Here is a 13,959-nt window from a genome sequence, read left to right as displayed (position 1 = left end):
GTGTGAACGCCTCACAACCCTGCACTGGAGGAGACAAGGGGCCAAAGTTTAACCTAAAATAATCACGTTTTCTGTCCAAGAAACCCAACAAAAGCTCCATCGTCCTGTTGAATGTAGCATTTGTTCACTGACTTGTTATTGTCTTGGAGGTGTGGAGGGGCCACGTTGTAGAAGAAATACAACTCATAACTCTAGAGTTCCAGTGAAAACTTATTTGTAGACCAGGGAGACTAACAGGATGAGAGGTGACTGGGTGCAAGCGAGTGATCCAAACAGCAGATCTGCCAGCCACAGCTGACCAGGCTCAAATATGCAAACGCCCTCAACAGCGTCTCCACAAACAACTACTGACCCCGAATGTTGATCAGAAAAGCTGCGCCCAGACACACAGCACAGCGTGTTTCCACAAACATTTCTGAGTTATGTGTTGGATTAGAAAGAGAAACAGCGGTGTTTATAGTGCATTTCTGTTAATTACGGCTCCAAAGTCTCGATTGTGAAGAAATTCTGCCTCCTGCTGGCTACAACCGCGAACTGCAGCCCAGGAACACGATGGATTGTTTAATGAAATTGTTACTTTCTCGCCCTGATTGCAATAATTACCATATCACAGCCAAATCCAGAGGCATAATCCACAATTGGTGCCAAATTCCAAATGGCCAATGCAGATACTTGGACCATACAGGGTGGGTTAGAGATATGACGCGATTCAGACTGGATTGCTTCCCCATTGTCCACATTTTTGAGGTTTTGAAAATGGTGTGTTTAGAGTTAGATGCTTACTCAAGGGAATGTCTCATCTAGTCACTATTTTGTTCCTGAGTGTAAACAGAGAAATGAAAACCGTGTGTGTTGGTGTCACAGGTGCAATAGTCATCAACATTCCACGGCGGAAAACAGCCAATCGGCATTTTTCTGTCCTGCGTGACTCACTGAGGGTTTTGTGTGTTTCGCTCAATGGCGTCAGAACTGAATCAAATGGTTTCACATTTCACAGAAGACAAGAAAATGTGGCTCTGCTCCGTGCAAAAATAAACACATTTAAGGAAATATACACTTTATTGCTTTATACTTCAGCTTCAGTTGAAATGCTATTCAACCTTTAGTCTCTGAGGGGGCTTGTAGTGGCGTATTATCTGAATTAGGACAAAGGAATTGATGATCAGGTAGAGCAAACCAGATAACCAGATAAGCAGGAAGGTGTTATAGCCTTCAAACTCCAGGAAGTAGGCAGGAACCAGCCAGATACCCTGAAAATAGAGAGAAAATAAGAAACATAGTGTCTGAAACCATCTAAACGCCAGCACAATAATTACTGGCACATGGTTATGATGCTAATAAGCAAAAGTGATATGAGGTTGTTAAATTACCTGTCCAGCAAACCAGAGGAGGAGCAGAGCAACTCCCTGTTTCACTGACAGACTCAGGTAAGGGATGAGCAGAGGCAGGAGGCACAGGTACCACAGGAAGTACTGTGGAAAGATGGACAGCACCGTGCGTGTTACTACCGTACAAACCTGAGGTCCTCGAGTCTGATCTTCATTTTACACACCTGTGAAGTGCAGACTTTGTTGAAAGAGACAAAGATGGAAGTGTGCAGGAAGCAGCAGAAGGCCAGATCAGAGTAAAAGCTCCAGGAGGTCACCAGCAGCAGGAGGAGCTGCGGGAGGAACGCCGCCAGGCCCAAACAAAAGCTCCACCTGCTGTCTGGAGCAACAAACCAAGAATTTGCTCTGGTCAGCTCCCACGTTGAACACAGAAGAGGAAACTACGGGACCTGCTGATGAGCTACGGCTGTGTGGAATGAATACCTGCGCTCAGGTACAGCATATAGAAGTAGGGAGAGAAGTTGTGTCGGGTGTCTCTTCTGGTGAGATGATACAAATAGGTCTCGTGGAGAAACTCCCAACCATACCTAACAAAGGAGTCACAGCATTTTCATTAAGATCCTTTTGTCTATGAGAAATAAATATATGTAGTCTAAAATATTAATATAAGTCATGTAGACCCTGAGGACTTTACCGGCAACAAAGATCCAATGACAACAAGCTTACATGTAGTAGAAGAGCGCTGTGAGCACAAAGAACACTCCAGCAGATACGCCTGCAAACAGGAGCAGCTCTCTGTTGAGGAAGCTCCCAGTAAAAGCAGCCAAGCTCCTCCACTTTGACGTCTTCGTGCAACCCTTGGATGCATCCTCAGGGGCCCGCAGCGATAGAGCAATGGGCAAAGCATAAGTAATGGGATAGATCTTCACGTGGACCGAGAGGCCGAACAGGAACGCTGCCCACAGCAGATGCTTAGCTGTCACAAAAATATCACTAAATGAGTTTATAGCTCTTGATCCTGTTAGACATTCATTTGGCAGCTTAAAACATACCATTCAGACACAGTAGCGTTGCGAGCACCAATGCTGCCATAATGGACTCGGCATTCCCTCGACTGGACACTCCCATGGGCAGCGGGTTCAGGAGCCACAGGGAGCAAACACGGCATGCAGTCTGAACATACATTAGCTCATTTAAAAGTAGCTCTGGCTTCATTTACAATGTGTAAAGTGACCTGCTGAACACTGAAAATGCTTGATGAGACCGGTGACCTCATGTACCTGTGAGCTCAGACCTCTCAGACGGAGGATTCTGTAAATGAGCAGCCCTGACAGCACATCACATGCAATGAAGAGGATCTTCCCGGTCACCACGCTGAGGTAAACGTTAGGAAGGAGCATCCATCCCAGGAGAGGCGTGTAACGGTAGGTGGACCGGGTATACGGAGATCTGCCCTGGGGAGAATTTGTAAAAAGTACAGTGCACGTGGGTACTGGGTCACATTGTTCCAAATATATAACAGTGAATAACTTTTTTGCGTCGATTCAAACATAAAAAAGGGAGATTTTATTGTTGGAGTTGGTGAAAACGGAGCAACTTTGGTTTTCTTTAAGGAATGTTGCGCAATAAACAGACAAAAGCAAGAGTCAATTTAATATTAGACATTTATATCTAACATCGTCATCGGAGATTGTGTTATGGTGTAACTATATTGGTAAAGGACATTAAAAGAGTGAACCAGGGCTTGTTTTTTTTTCATTTTTGAAAGTTTAGAACAAATATGTGCCAGCTAGCTGCTAGTTGAACAGTGGTTTGTGTACCTCAGAGATGAACCTTGCAGCATCTGTAAAGACATGATAGTCGATGTCAGTGTATTTCACTTCCATGCTCCTGTCCTGGTAGTCTCCATAAACCACCAGGGCCAGTCGGATCGCGAAGGCAGCTGGGAAAAGGACACGTTTCCCGGTGAACTTGGTTATTATCTCTTCCATCAGTAACCAGGCAGGGGTGATATATACCCTAGTTAGCTAGCTCATTTTGTCGATTTTAACAAGCAAAGGTTCAACCGTATCGCCCATTTATTTTATCTCCTCTTCTAATATCTACGGCCAATTCGGATTGAAAATGCAACTTTTTCTTTCAAAAAGTTCTGGGGAATAGACAAATTTCAATCCAAACAAGGAAGTAACGCGGAAGTTCTTCTTCTTCATTGGATTTTTAAGGGCAGTTTGCATCCGTGACGTTGCAGTACTGCCACCTTCAGGTCGGAAGGTCGCTCTTCTTCTTCGTTCTCCTTTCACATTAAAAGCGTTTTATCGCCACCTGTCGTTCTGGATGTGAATTAAAAGACAAGTCGCCTAATCAAAGGCATCCACCAGGCTGACCAGGACCTCCTTCATGGATCGTTTCTCCTCCATCGTCCTGGGCGAGTCCACTCCATGAGGTTGTCATTGGCCAGCAGCTTCTCGAGGCTCCCCACAGCCACGATGACAGACGTTGATTTATAGAATTTATTAGATTCAGATTAGATTAGATTCAACTTTATTGTTATTGCACATGTACAGGTACAGAGCAACAAAATGCAGTTTAGCATCTAACCAGAAGTGCAAAAGAAGCAGCAAGTGAGGATAATAACTTAATAAATACAGTATGGCGGTTATTTTACAATTGTTTACCGGGTTGTGCTATAAACATATTTTACAGATGGTGTTTACATTAAATGCCTTGGACTATAAGTGCAGGAGCTATTTAGCTATTTACATAAGATAGAGGAGATGTGCAAATTATAAATTACGTGTATACAGATACAGATGATAAAGTGCATGAGTGCGCAGGACAGGTTTAAACAGTAGCTACATTGGTTACTAAGCTAGTGAGTTGTTGTGTAAACTGCTGTAGTGTAGTGAGGTGTGGAGTGTGTAAGGGTCAGCAGGAGTTCAACAGGGACACCGCTCTGGGGAAGAAGCTGTTCCTCAGTCTACAGGTCCGAGTCCTGAGGGTTCTGTAGCGCCTCCCAGAGGGCAGGAGGGAAAATAGTCTGTGGGCGGGGTGGGAGGAGTCCTTGAGTATGCTGCGTGCTCGATGCAGGCAGCGCTTCCTCTGGACATCTCCGATGGCAGGGAGTGTAGTCCTTGTGATGCGTTGGGCAGTTTTCACCACCCTCTGCAAGGCCTTGTGCTCAGCGATAGTGCAGCTTCCATACCAGACTGACACGCAGTTGGTCAGGATGCTTTCTATCGCACAGCGAAGTTCACAAAGTTCACCAGGACAGCCGAGGATAGCTGGTTCTTCCTCAGTGTCCTCAGGAAGAAGAGGCGCTGGTGAGCCTTCTTGATGATGCTGGAGGTGTTTGTGGTCCAGGACAGGTCCTCTGAGATGTGGGTCCCCAGGAACTTGAAGCTGGAGACACGCTCGACGGCCATCCCGTTGATGTGGATGGGGTCCTGTGTGCCTCCTCTTGCCTTCCTGAAGTCCACGATGAGCTCCTTGGTCTTGCTGGTGTTGAGGACCAAGTTATTGTTAGCGCACCATGTGGTCAGGCGCTCTACCTCCTCTCTGTAGGCTGTCTCGTCATTGTTGCTGATGAGACCGATCACCGTTGTGTCGTCTGCAAACTTGATGATGGAGTTGGATCCATGTACAGGTCTGCAGTCGTGGGTGAATAGAGAGTAGAGGAACGGGCTCAGCACACAGCCTTGTGGCACACCGGTGCTGAGTGTGATGGTGGTGGAGCGGCTGTGACCTGACCTAACATGCTGTGGTCTGTCGGTCAGGAAGTCCAGAGTCCAGTTGCAGAGGGAGGGGTTGATGCCCAGGTCTCCAAGTTTGGTGATCAGCTTGGAGGGGACGACGGTGTTGAAAGCTGAGCTGAAGTCAGCAATCGTGCATAAGTGTTCGTGTTGTCCAGGTGTGTGAGCACAGAGTGCAGTGCTATGGAGACTGCATCATCTATGCTCCTGTTGCTGCGGTAGGCAAACTGGTGTGGATCGAGTGTGGTTGGGAGGCAGTCCTTCAGGTGAGCCAGGACCAGCCGCTCGAAGCACTTCATAATGATGGGGGTGAGTGCTACCGGGCGGTAGTCATTGAGGCAGGTCGGTCTGGAATGCTTCGGAACTGGGACGATAGTTGTGGCCTTGAAGCAAGACGGGACCACTGCGTGGGCGAGGGACAGATTGAAGATGTCCGTAAAAATCCCGGCGAGCTGTTCTGCGCATGCCCTGAGCACACGTCCAGGGATGCCATCAGGACCAGCAGCCTTGCGTGGGTTGATCCGGCTGAGGGCTGTGTAGACGGCGGTAGATGATAGTGTGATGGGTTGGTGGTCTGCTGGGAGAGGGGTCCTAGTGGCAGTGTCCTTGTCGTCCTTTTCGAAGGAACCTCTAATAATACAAAAACAAGAAATAATAAGAACCCCAATAATTCCCAGGGTTCGTTCTTGTGTAAATTGATGCGGGTTGGTTATGTAGTTGGCATCTCTTATATCACCTTGAATCATTGCAAAACACACTGTTGGTTACTCAGAGCTGATATGTTAGTGCAGCATGGTTATTTATTCTTTTAGAACCACATCTGCTTATTTCCTCTGTACTATAACACATCACATTATTTACATTCATTATATTGAAGGTGCATTCAGAAGATAGGTGGCATCACCTCCTGACTTTGTCATTTTCAAAATAGGAAAAAGAAAATGTTTAAAGTTGATGCATCCTGATTTTACCCAGTATCCTTTGATGTATAACCATAAATCTGGAGGAAAGTCTCAGTTGCCTCAGTCATAAGTTCAATGAGCTTCCTGCTGTTATACCCACTAGTGTCAATAAATGTATGACGTGACTTAGGCCCCATCCTTAGTAAGGTTGAGCTCCGAGTTGTCTGCCCAGGAAAAGGAAAATATAACAGACACAAGCAGAAGATGATCGTAGCAGGCTGAAGACCCGGGGTCAGAGGGCCAAAATCCAGCAGGGTTTCCTGTCCTGCCAGGCAGACAGCTGCTCTCACCTGCGATCCAGCCGAACACCTGCGACGCTCTAGATGCATCTCATCACACAATAGCCTGTAGAAGCTTTTCTATGTCTTTATTTTTAGGTTTAAAGCCCGTGTTACACATCTGTGATTATTACAAACCCTTGAAATAATGTTAGCAAGTCAATAAAAGGACTGACTTTTATTGGCAGAGGCACACCAGATGTAAATTAAATGAATTTGTTTCTCAATATCAGTGCAAAATGCCAGTAGTGCAACAATCAAAAGGTCCAGAAGGCACAAAGACAAAGACGTATTTACTGAAGCATGATAACAGGAATGGAGTCTGCAGATAAAGCAGATAAAACCTCTGCACAGGTGGTTCACCACCATCCTAAAGGTTCAGTGGTCACTCAGGAGAGCAATATCTACCAGCAAACAGAATGTTCCTGGAGGGGTTGTGTCTGATGAAGAAGAGGAAAGGATGGTCTGCATAGAAATTCTGAGGGAATACTGCACAGAGCAAAGTGAAGACAGCACCAGTGGCAGCAGCAGCCTCAGTTCCCTCCTCATTGACTTCCACAAAAGCTTTGTGAATCACTTCTGACAGGACCAGGTCATTGGCTGGAGACATGCCTGTCAGTCAGAGGGAAAGAGAATATTTCCCATTAATATGATGGTTTGTCTCTTCTGAAAAGGCTCTTTGGAGAAAGTCTCCTACCAGAGAAGTCGCTCGCAGCTTCATTAAAGGCATCCACCATGCCCATGCTGACCAGGATGTTCTTCATGTTACATTTCTCCTCCATCTTGAACCGTGGCAGACCCACCTGGACTTCTACCTCCTTCATCATTTCTGGACGAGTCCACTCCATGAAGTTGTCATAGGTCAGCAGCTTCTCCAGCTGAGAGTGGACATGAATCATTTATCCATTAAGCTTAACTTTTATGTCCAACAGAACGTTTGAGTGTCCCACCTTCTCAAGGCCTGTGGTGCTGTCCTCTATTTGTTTGGGGAGAAAGATCAGCATACTGAGCTCCTTTCCAACATAAGGCAGCTCCAGGACCTGTCCAGCAGACAGAGAAAACCTTAAATCTGCTCAATTTGTGTCCCAAACACAACAAACACTCTCTATTATTATGTGAATGATACAGTTATAACTCAGGGCGCGTGAAGGGAGTGCTGGGGCTGCTGCAGTACCCCTCATGAACAGAAGATGGCGCTGCTCGCCGACACTGCCTGTACCAATCCTTAATCTACGCAGAAACTTTTCATCTCCTTATATTCATTTGTGCACCCGCAAAATATTAAGCACGTTAAATATGTTATGTTGATAAAATAAGCTCAGCAAACATGTGTTGAGCTTGATACTAATGTGTCTAAAACCAGCTGCTTCTTAAATGTGCTACAGGCACTGAACATCAGTGACAACTATAATATACGCTATAACATAAGCCAGTATATTATTGTCTATTTTGGCGATATAGTTTTATTAGTTTGGTGTAGAAGTTATTAAATTGGTTCCCACATGCCTGCTTACAACCACAATCTTATAAGTTCAAACATTATAATCCTGCTCAACGTCATTCAGTAACAATTCACTGACTGCATTAATTGATCATTTTCCTGAATAAATTACCTGGCAGTTGGCTTCACGGATAAATGTAAAGGGGAACTCGGATGTCTGTTGCATCATTTTCACCGGCTTGGTGGAATTCTGTCAAAAAGAGTGTGTAAAGCTTTTAAATTAATGCTGCTGCAAAGAAATTAAGAAAGTATTTTCCCCAAGACTCCGATACAAGTTTTCCGACATATCCCTTAAATAACATTTAAAAATGTGAACATCTGGTAAAAATAGTTTGAATTCAGGAGAAATTCTGACTCTTTTCTACACTTTTCCAGCATTTCCTGCACAAATGTTGACAGGAATGATAATATGCAGAAGTGGATGAATTACATGTCACAGTTCTGAGTGTCGTAACACAAACTGGAAAAGTAAAGGTGCCTGAATCAAACAAGTCTGAAACATTTCCTCTTTTAATGGCAAATAACCACAGATTAAATACTGTACTTGTGCCTGACTGCTGTTTCATTCCACACAGCTGGTGGCACTACTTGACCACGGTTACCTTGGAGATGTGAAAAGTTGCATCTCTGGTTGTGTTCTCCTTGAACTGCTTGTCCCAGTTGCCTTTGAAGTAGATGGCGTTGACCAGCACCAACCTGGTGTCACCGGTCACAATCCCCTTTGCCAGAAGATCCTTAATTTTACCTACAGGACAGTTTGAGGATGTTTTATATTTGTAGCGTGACTCAGATATACGAGAGTGCATAAACCCACCCTCTGTTTGTTTCTCCACCCAGCTGTTGATGTTGCTGCGTGACGTCTCTGCTGCAGCACGGAAATCCACAGACTCCAGCTCTGCTCTGTAGTGCTTCTTGGTGCTTCCTAAGAAATCCTGGAAGCACCAAAACAGTTACACTTTCTATCAAACAAGAGCATTCTCTTCAATACCTCTGCAGCCAATCAGCTGCCTGGTTGTGCTCCATCATCCACACAATAAACTACAGCCTTTCAGGCTGCCCCACACACCTCAACAAACTGGTAGGACTGTTCCCCGTACAGTCTGTTGGCAACGCTGAGGGCGTACGGAGCATTTTCTTTGTGGAGCTCGTTCAGCAGCTGGCTGAAGCTGACGTGGACGTCGTCCTCCAGACCTTTCGTTTTCAAGCTCTGTGGAGACACACAGTCCCACCAACACATAACCTTGAAAATGTTTTAATATGAATGTAGAATTGTTCAAATAACTGAATCCCCAACAACTGTTTGGTTCCATATCCAGTTTAGAGCCACAAGTGATGAAGAACAGAAGTCAATTTCCCTTTAAATCCTGATACTGATCATCTAGTTTACTGTATTCTGCACAAGCAAAAATCACATGTCACAACAGTAGCTTGCAGAGCGTGGGGTGGGGGGGGGCGAGGCCTCCCTCATTCCGGTGTCATGTTCAGTCAGAAATCTACCAGAAGCCACACCTCACCCAGCACAGAGACCTGCTCTGCCTCTGCAACGCCTTCATTTGCAGCACACAGATGTCCTAAGGTGTGGCGTCACTTTAGCATTTGAGTATAAAAAAGCCCCAGGTTTGACCCTGTGTGGTAACCTGGATTGCTGCTGCTAGTTTTGTCCACAGCTGCAGGGTTTGAGTGGTGTACCTCTGACATCTGTGCAGCCGTGTTGCCTCGGGCCCCCAGCAGCACCATAGCCAGAGCTGAGGAGATGCTGAAGGGAGAGTAGAAGATGTTTGCAGTGGTGTCATTATCACTCAGCTTTCTGAACAGAGCCAGGGAGAAGGAGGTGTTGGCCTTGCAGAGAGGAGATGGTGCTGCCATATTTCCTGAACACAAAGGGAGTGTCCATTAGTTGTTCTACGAAATGAAGGCACAAGAATTCCTACGAACTAAACAGGCTCGACCACTGGAGAAACAGAGAATATATCGCTTTCAGTAGAAACTGTCCTGTAAGTTTCCAAATCACCAACTTACCTGTACTTGTCTGCAGGAGGATGAGGAGTGTTCTGCTACTGAACCGTGTCAGGAAGACGCGGCGTCACTTTAGTTTTTTCCCAGGGATGCGACTTTCGAAGTGGGCGTGGTCGGATCGATGACGTCTCCCGTCATGGCGGTAGATTTTAAAAAAGAAGAAGAAAAAGACGTAGAAGAAGAAGAAAACACTGGCGGGCGCTATCTTGATTTTACCCAGCATCCTTTGCTTTATTAGCAGACAGCCGCTGTGTATAGTAGAATTTTTATAACATCAAGATATTTCATTTGCCACCTGGCCACAATTTCATGTTATTCCTGCTCTGTTTATGTCCACAACTATTGTCAATGACTAAACTACGGAAGCCGAGGCGGTCCGAAAATACTTTATCGATATGCAATCAATGAATCGACATTGAAATAAACGTCAAGCGTTTATTTTGTTAATTTTTAAGTGTGGTGTTAAATAACAATATCACTTTTTATTTTATTAACATTATTTACCCAATCATAAAACACATTACAAACAGGAAAAATTTAATCGTATGCAGGCTGATCTCACCAGCTGCTCTCACCTGGGATCCAGCCGAACACCTGCGACGCTCTAGATGCATCTCATCACACATTAGCCTGTAGAAGCTTTTCCATGTCTTTATTTTTAGGTTTAAAGGCCGTGTTACACATCTGTGATTATTACAAACCCTTGAAATAATGTTAGCAAGTCAATAAAAGGACTGACTTTTATTGACAGAGGGACACCAGATGTAAATTAAATGAATTTGTTTCTCAATATCAGTGCAAAATGCCAGTAGTGCAACAATCAAAAGGTCCAGAAGGCACAAAGACAAAGACATATTTACTGAAGCATGATAACAGGAATGGAGTCTGCAGATAAAGCAGATAAAACCTCTGCACAGGTGGTTCACCACCATCCTCAAGGTTCAGTGGTCACTCAGGAGAGCAATATCTACCAGCAAACAGAATGTTCCTGGAGGGGTTGTGTCTGATGAAGAAGAGGAAAGGATGGTCTGCATAGAAATTCTGAGGGAATACTGCACAGTGCAAAGTGAAGACAGCACCAGTGGCAGCAGCAGCCTCAGTTCCCTCCTCATTGACTTCCACAAAAGCTTTGTGAATCACTTCTGACAGGACCAGGTCATTGGCTGGAGACATGCCTGTCAGTCAGAGGGAAAGAGAATATTTCCCATTAATATGATGGCTTGTCTCTTCTGAAAAGGCTCTTTGGAGAAAGTCTCCTACCAGAGAAGTCGCTCGCGGCTACATCAAAGGCATCCACCATGCCCATGCTGACCAGGATGTTCTTCATGTTACATTTCTCCTCCATCTTGAACCGTGGCAGACCCACCTGGACTTTGACTACATCCATCATGTCTGGACGAGTCCACTCCATGAAGTTGTCATAGGTCAGCAGCTTCTCCAGCTGAGAGTGGACATGAATCATTTATCCATTAAGCTTAACTTTTATGTCCAACAGAACGCTTGAGTGTCCCACCTTCTCAAGGCCTGTGGTGCTGTCCTCCATTTGATTGGGGAGAAAGATCAGCATACTGAGCTCCTTTCCAACATAAGGCAGCTCCAGGACCTGTCCAGGGGACAGAGAAAACCTTAAATCTGCTCAGTTTGTGTCCTAAAGACAACAAACACTCTCTGTCAATATGTGAAAGATACAGTTATAACCAGAATCTTATACATTCAATTATTGAAAACCTGCTTAACTTCCTCTACTAACAAATCATTTTACTGTATTTATTGACAGTTTTTTCTGAATTGCCTACCTGACAGGTGGCCTCAGGGATAAATGTAAAGGGGAACTTGGATGACTGGTGCATCATTTTCACCGGCTTGGAGGAGTTCTGTAGAAAAGAGCGTGTAAGAAAAGAAAAACCCAGTAAAATACATTTGTGCTTATAACATGACAAAATGTGGGCACTCTATTACCCCCAAGCAATTAAGAGGAAAAGTTTTAATTTTCGGGAAATGTAACCGATTGTGGAATAAAATATCATGTGACAACTTTATCAATCCTGTCTTGTGTCATTACCGAGTATCATGAATACACAACAGCAGAACAGAACCATCTCCACACCCAACACAACAGAAATATTAGGAGGAAGACATCTGGATTATTGCTGTTGCTGCTATCATCACATGAAGGAATATTAAATTTAGATTTGGTATCACTGCAGAAGTGGATGAATTACATGTAACAGTTGTGAGTCTTGTAACACAAACTGGAAAAGTAAAGGTGCCTGAATCAAACAAGTCTGAAACATTTGCTCTTTTATTGGCAAATAACCACAGATTAAATACTGTACTTGTGCCTGACTGCTGTTTCAGTCCACACAGCTGTTGGCACTACTTGAACACGGTTACCTTGGAGATGTGAAATGTTGCATCTCTGGTGGCTTTTTCCTTGAACTGTTTGTTCCAGTTGCCTTTGAAGTAGATGGCGTTGACCAGCACCAACCTGGTGTCACCGGTCACAATCCCCTTTGCCAGAAGATCCTTAATTTTACCTACAGGACAGTTTGAGGATGTTTTATATTTGTAGTGTGACTCAGATATACGAGAGTGCATAAACCCACCCTCTGTTTGTTTCTCCACCCAGCTGTTGATGTTGCTGCGTGACGTCTCTGCTGCAGCACGGAAATCCACAGACTCCAGCTCTGCTCTGTAGTGCTTCTTGGTGCTTCCTAAGAAATCCTGGAAGCACCAAAACAGTTACACTTTCTATCAAACAAGAGCATTCTCTTCTTCAATACCTCTGCAGCCAATCAGCTGCCTGGTTGTGCTCCATCATCCACACAATAAACTACAGCCTTTCAGGCTGCCCCACACACCTCAACAAACTGGTAGGACTGTTCCCCGTACAGTCTGTTGGCAACGCTGAGGGCGTACGGAGCATTTTCCTTGTGGAGCTCGTTCAGCAGCTGGCTGAAGCTGACGTGGACGTCGTCCTCCAGACCTTTCGTTTTCAAGCTCTGTGGAGACACACAGTCCCACCAACACATAACCTTGAAAATGTTTTAATATGAATGTAGAATTGTTCAAATAACTGAATCCCCAACAACTGTTTGGTTCCATATCCAGTTTAGAGCAACAAGTGATGAAGAACAGAAGTCAATTTCCCTTTAAATCCTCAGACCGATCATCCAGTTTACTGTATTCTGCACAAGCAAAAATCACATGTCACAACAGTAGCTTGCAGAGCGTGGGGGGGGGGGGGGGGGGGGGGCGAGGCCTCCCTCACTCAGGTGACATGTTCAGTCAGGAATCTGCCAGAAGTCACACCTCACCCAGCACAGAGACCTGCTCTGCCCCTGCAACGCCTTCATTTGCAGCACACAGATGTCCTAAGGTGTGGCGTCACTTTAGCATTTGAGCATAAGAAAGCCCCAGGTTTGACCCTGTGTGGTAACCTGGATTGCTGCTGCTAGTTTTGTCCACAGCTGCAGGGTTTGAGTGGTGTACCTCTGACATCTGTGCAGCCGTGTTGCCTCGGGCCCCCAGCAGCACCATAGCCAGAGCTGAGGAGATGCTGAAGGGAGAGTAGAAGATGTTTGCAGTGGTGTCATTATCACTCAGCTTTCTGAACAGAGCCAGGGAGAAGGAGGTGTTGGCCTTGCAGAGAGGAGATGGTGCTGCCATATTTCCTGAACACAAAGGGAGTGTCCATTAGTTGTTCTACGAAATGAAGGCACAAGAATTCCTACGAACTAAACAGGCTCGACCACTGGAGAAACAGAGAATATATCGCTTTCAGTAGAAACTGTCCTGTAAGTTTCCAAATCACCAACTTACCTGTACTTGTCTGCAGGAGGATGAGGAGTGTTCTGCTACTGAACCGTGTCAGGAAGACGCGGCGTCACTTTAGTTTTTTCCCAGGGATGCGACTTTTGAAGTGGGCGTGGTCGGATCGATGACGTCTCCCGTCATGGCGGTAGATTTTAAAAAAGAAGAAGAAAAAGACGTAGAAGGAGAAGAAGAAAACACTGGCGGGCGCTATCTTGATTTTACCCAGCATCCTTTGCTTTATTAGCAGACAGCCGCTGTGTATAGCAGAATTTTTATAACATCAAGATATTTCATTTGCCACCTGGCCAC

General features: G+C 45.2%; 3 protein-coding genes across 5 annotated transcripts; all 3 read right to left on the bottom strand.

Moving 5' to 3' along the window:
- Window positions 1–1,040: 1,040 nt before the first annotated feature.
- On the bottom strand, window positions 1,041–3,567 carry LOC115248283 (GPI mannosyltransferase 1-like). Its single transcript, XM_029831869.1, has 8 exons — window positions 3,149–3,567; window positions 2,609–2,782; window positions 2,381–2,501; window positions 2,055–2,304; window positions 1,812–1,915; window positions 1,553–1,707; window positions 1,371–1,472; window positions 1,041–1,250 (listed from the first exon to the last, which is right to left on the bottom strand). Exons 1-8 carry the CDS (start codon window positions 3,317–3,319, stop codon window positions 1,092–1,094), a joined length of 1,236 nt encoding a protein of 411 aa, XP_029687729.1. The 5' UTR covers window positions 3,320–3,567; the 3' UTR covers window positions 1,041–1,091.
- A 3,135-nt stretch (window positions 3,568–6,702) lies between these two features.
- LOC115248286 (leukocyte elastase inhibitor-like) lies at window positions 6,703–9,997 on the bottom strand. The gene is made up of 9 exons (XM_029831881.1): window positions 9,838–9,997; window positions 9,508–9,689; window positions 8,885–9,025; window positions 8,633–8,750; window positions 8,421–8,563; window positions 7,931–8,008; window positions 7,268–7,357; window positions 7,015–7,195; window positions 6,703–6,929 (listed from the first exon to the last, which is right to left on the bottom strand). The coding sequence occupies exons 2-9, from the start codon at window positions 9,682–9,684 to the stop codon at window positions 6,703–6,705; spliced, it is 1,155 nt and encodes a 384-aa protein (XP_029687741.1). The 5' UTR covers window positions 9,685–9,689; window positions 9,838–9,997.
- A 472-nt stretch (window positions 9,998–10,469) lies between these two features.
- On the bottom strand, window positions 10,470–13,805 carry LOC101073190 (leukocyte elastase inhibitor-like). 3 transcript variants are annotated; one of them, XM_029831874.1, is made up of 10 exons: window positions 13,657–13,805; window positions 13,327–13,508; window positions 12,696–12,836; window positions 12,441–12,558; window positions 12,229–12,371; window positions 11,631–11,708; window positions 11,348–11,437; window positions 11,095–11,275; window positions 10,914–11,009; window positions 10,470–10,837 (listed from the first exon to the last, which is right to left on the bottom strand). In XM_029831874.1, exons 2-10 carry the CDS (start codon window positions 13,501–13,503, stop codon window positions 10,776–10,778), a joined length of 1,086 nt encoding a protein of 361 aa, XP_029687734.1. In that variant the 5' UTR covers window positions 13,504–13,508; window positions 13,657–13,805; the 3' UTR covers window positions 10,470–10,775. The 3 variants fall into 3 exon arrangements, with proteins under 3 accessions (XP_029687734.1, XP_029687733.1, XP_029687732.1); XM_029831872.1 differs by having other exon boundaries at window positions 10,783–11,009; XM_029831873.1 differs by lacking the exon at window positions 13,657–13,805 and having other exon boundaries at window positions 10,470–11,009; window positions 13,327–13,503.
- Between the last annotated feature and the right edge of the window lie 154 nt (window positions 13,806–13,959).

Source organism: Takifugu rubripes, unplaced genomic scaffold, assembly GCF_901000725.2.
Source record: "Takifugu rubripes unplaced genomic scaffold, fTakRub1.2, whole genome shotgun sequence".
NCBI classification, from domain to species: domain Eukaryota; kingdom Metazoa; phylum Chordata; class Actinopteri; order Tetraodontiformes; family Tetraodontidae; genus Takifugu; species Takifugu rubripes.
The sequence above is the reverse complement of the archived record's forward strand: the minus strand, read 5'-3'. Positions and strand labels throughout refer to the sequence as shown.

Coding starts and splice junctions, on each gene's coding strand:
- LOC115248283 (XM_029831869.1), bottom strand. CDS start 3,319: ATGGAAGAGATAATAACCAAGTTCACCGGGAAACGTGTCCTTTTCCCA. Junction 2,502..2,608: donor TGAGAGGTCTGAGCTCACAG/GTACATGAGGTC, acceptor ATGTATGTTCAG/ACTGCATGCCGTGTTTGCTC. Junction 1,708..1,811: donor TATGCTGTACCTGAGCGCAG/GTATTCATTCCA, acceptor TTGTTGCTCCAG/ACAGCAGGTGGAGCTTTTGT.
- LOC115248286 (XM_029831881.1), bottom strand. CDS start 9,684: ATGGCAGCACCATCTCCTCTCTGCAAGGCCAACACCTCCTTCTCCCTG. Junction 9,026..9,507: donor CGGCTGCACAGATGTCAGAG/GTACACCACTCA, acceptor GTGTCTCCACAG/AGCTTGAAAACGAAAGGTCT. Junction 6,930..7,014: donor AGCTGCGAGCGACTTCTCTG/GTAGGAGACTTT, acceptor TCTGACTGACAG/GCATGTCTCCAGCCAATGAC.
- LOC101073190 (XM_029831872.1), bottom strand. CDS start 13,503: ATGGCAGCACCATCTCCTCTCTGCAAGGCCAACACCTCCTTCTCCCTG. Junction 11,709..12,228: donor CAACATTTCACATCTCCAAG/GTAACCGTGTTC, acceptor TCTTTTCTACAG/AACTCCTCCAAGCCGGTGAA. Junction 11,438..11,630: donor TCCCTGAGGCCACCTGTCAG/GTAGGCAATTCA, acceptor TCCCCTGGACAG/GTCCTGGAGCTGCCTTATGT.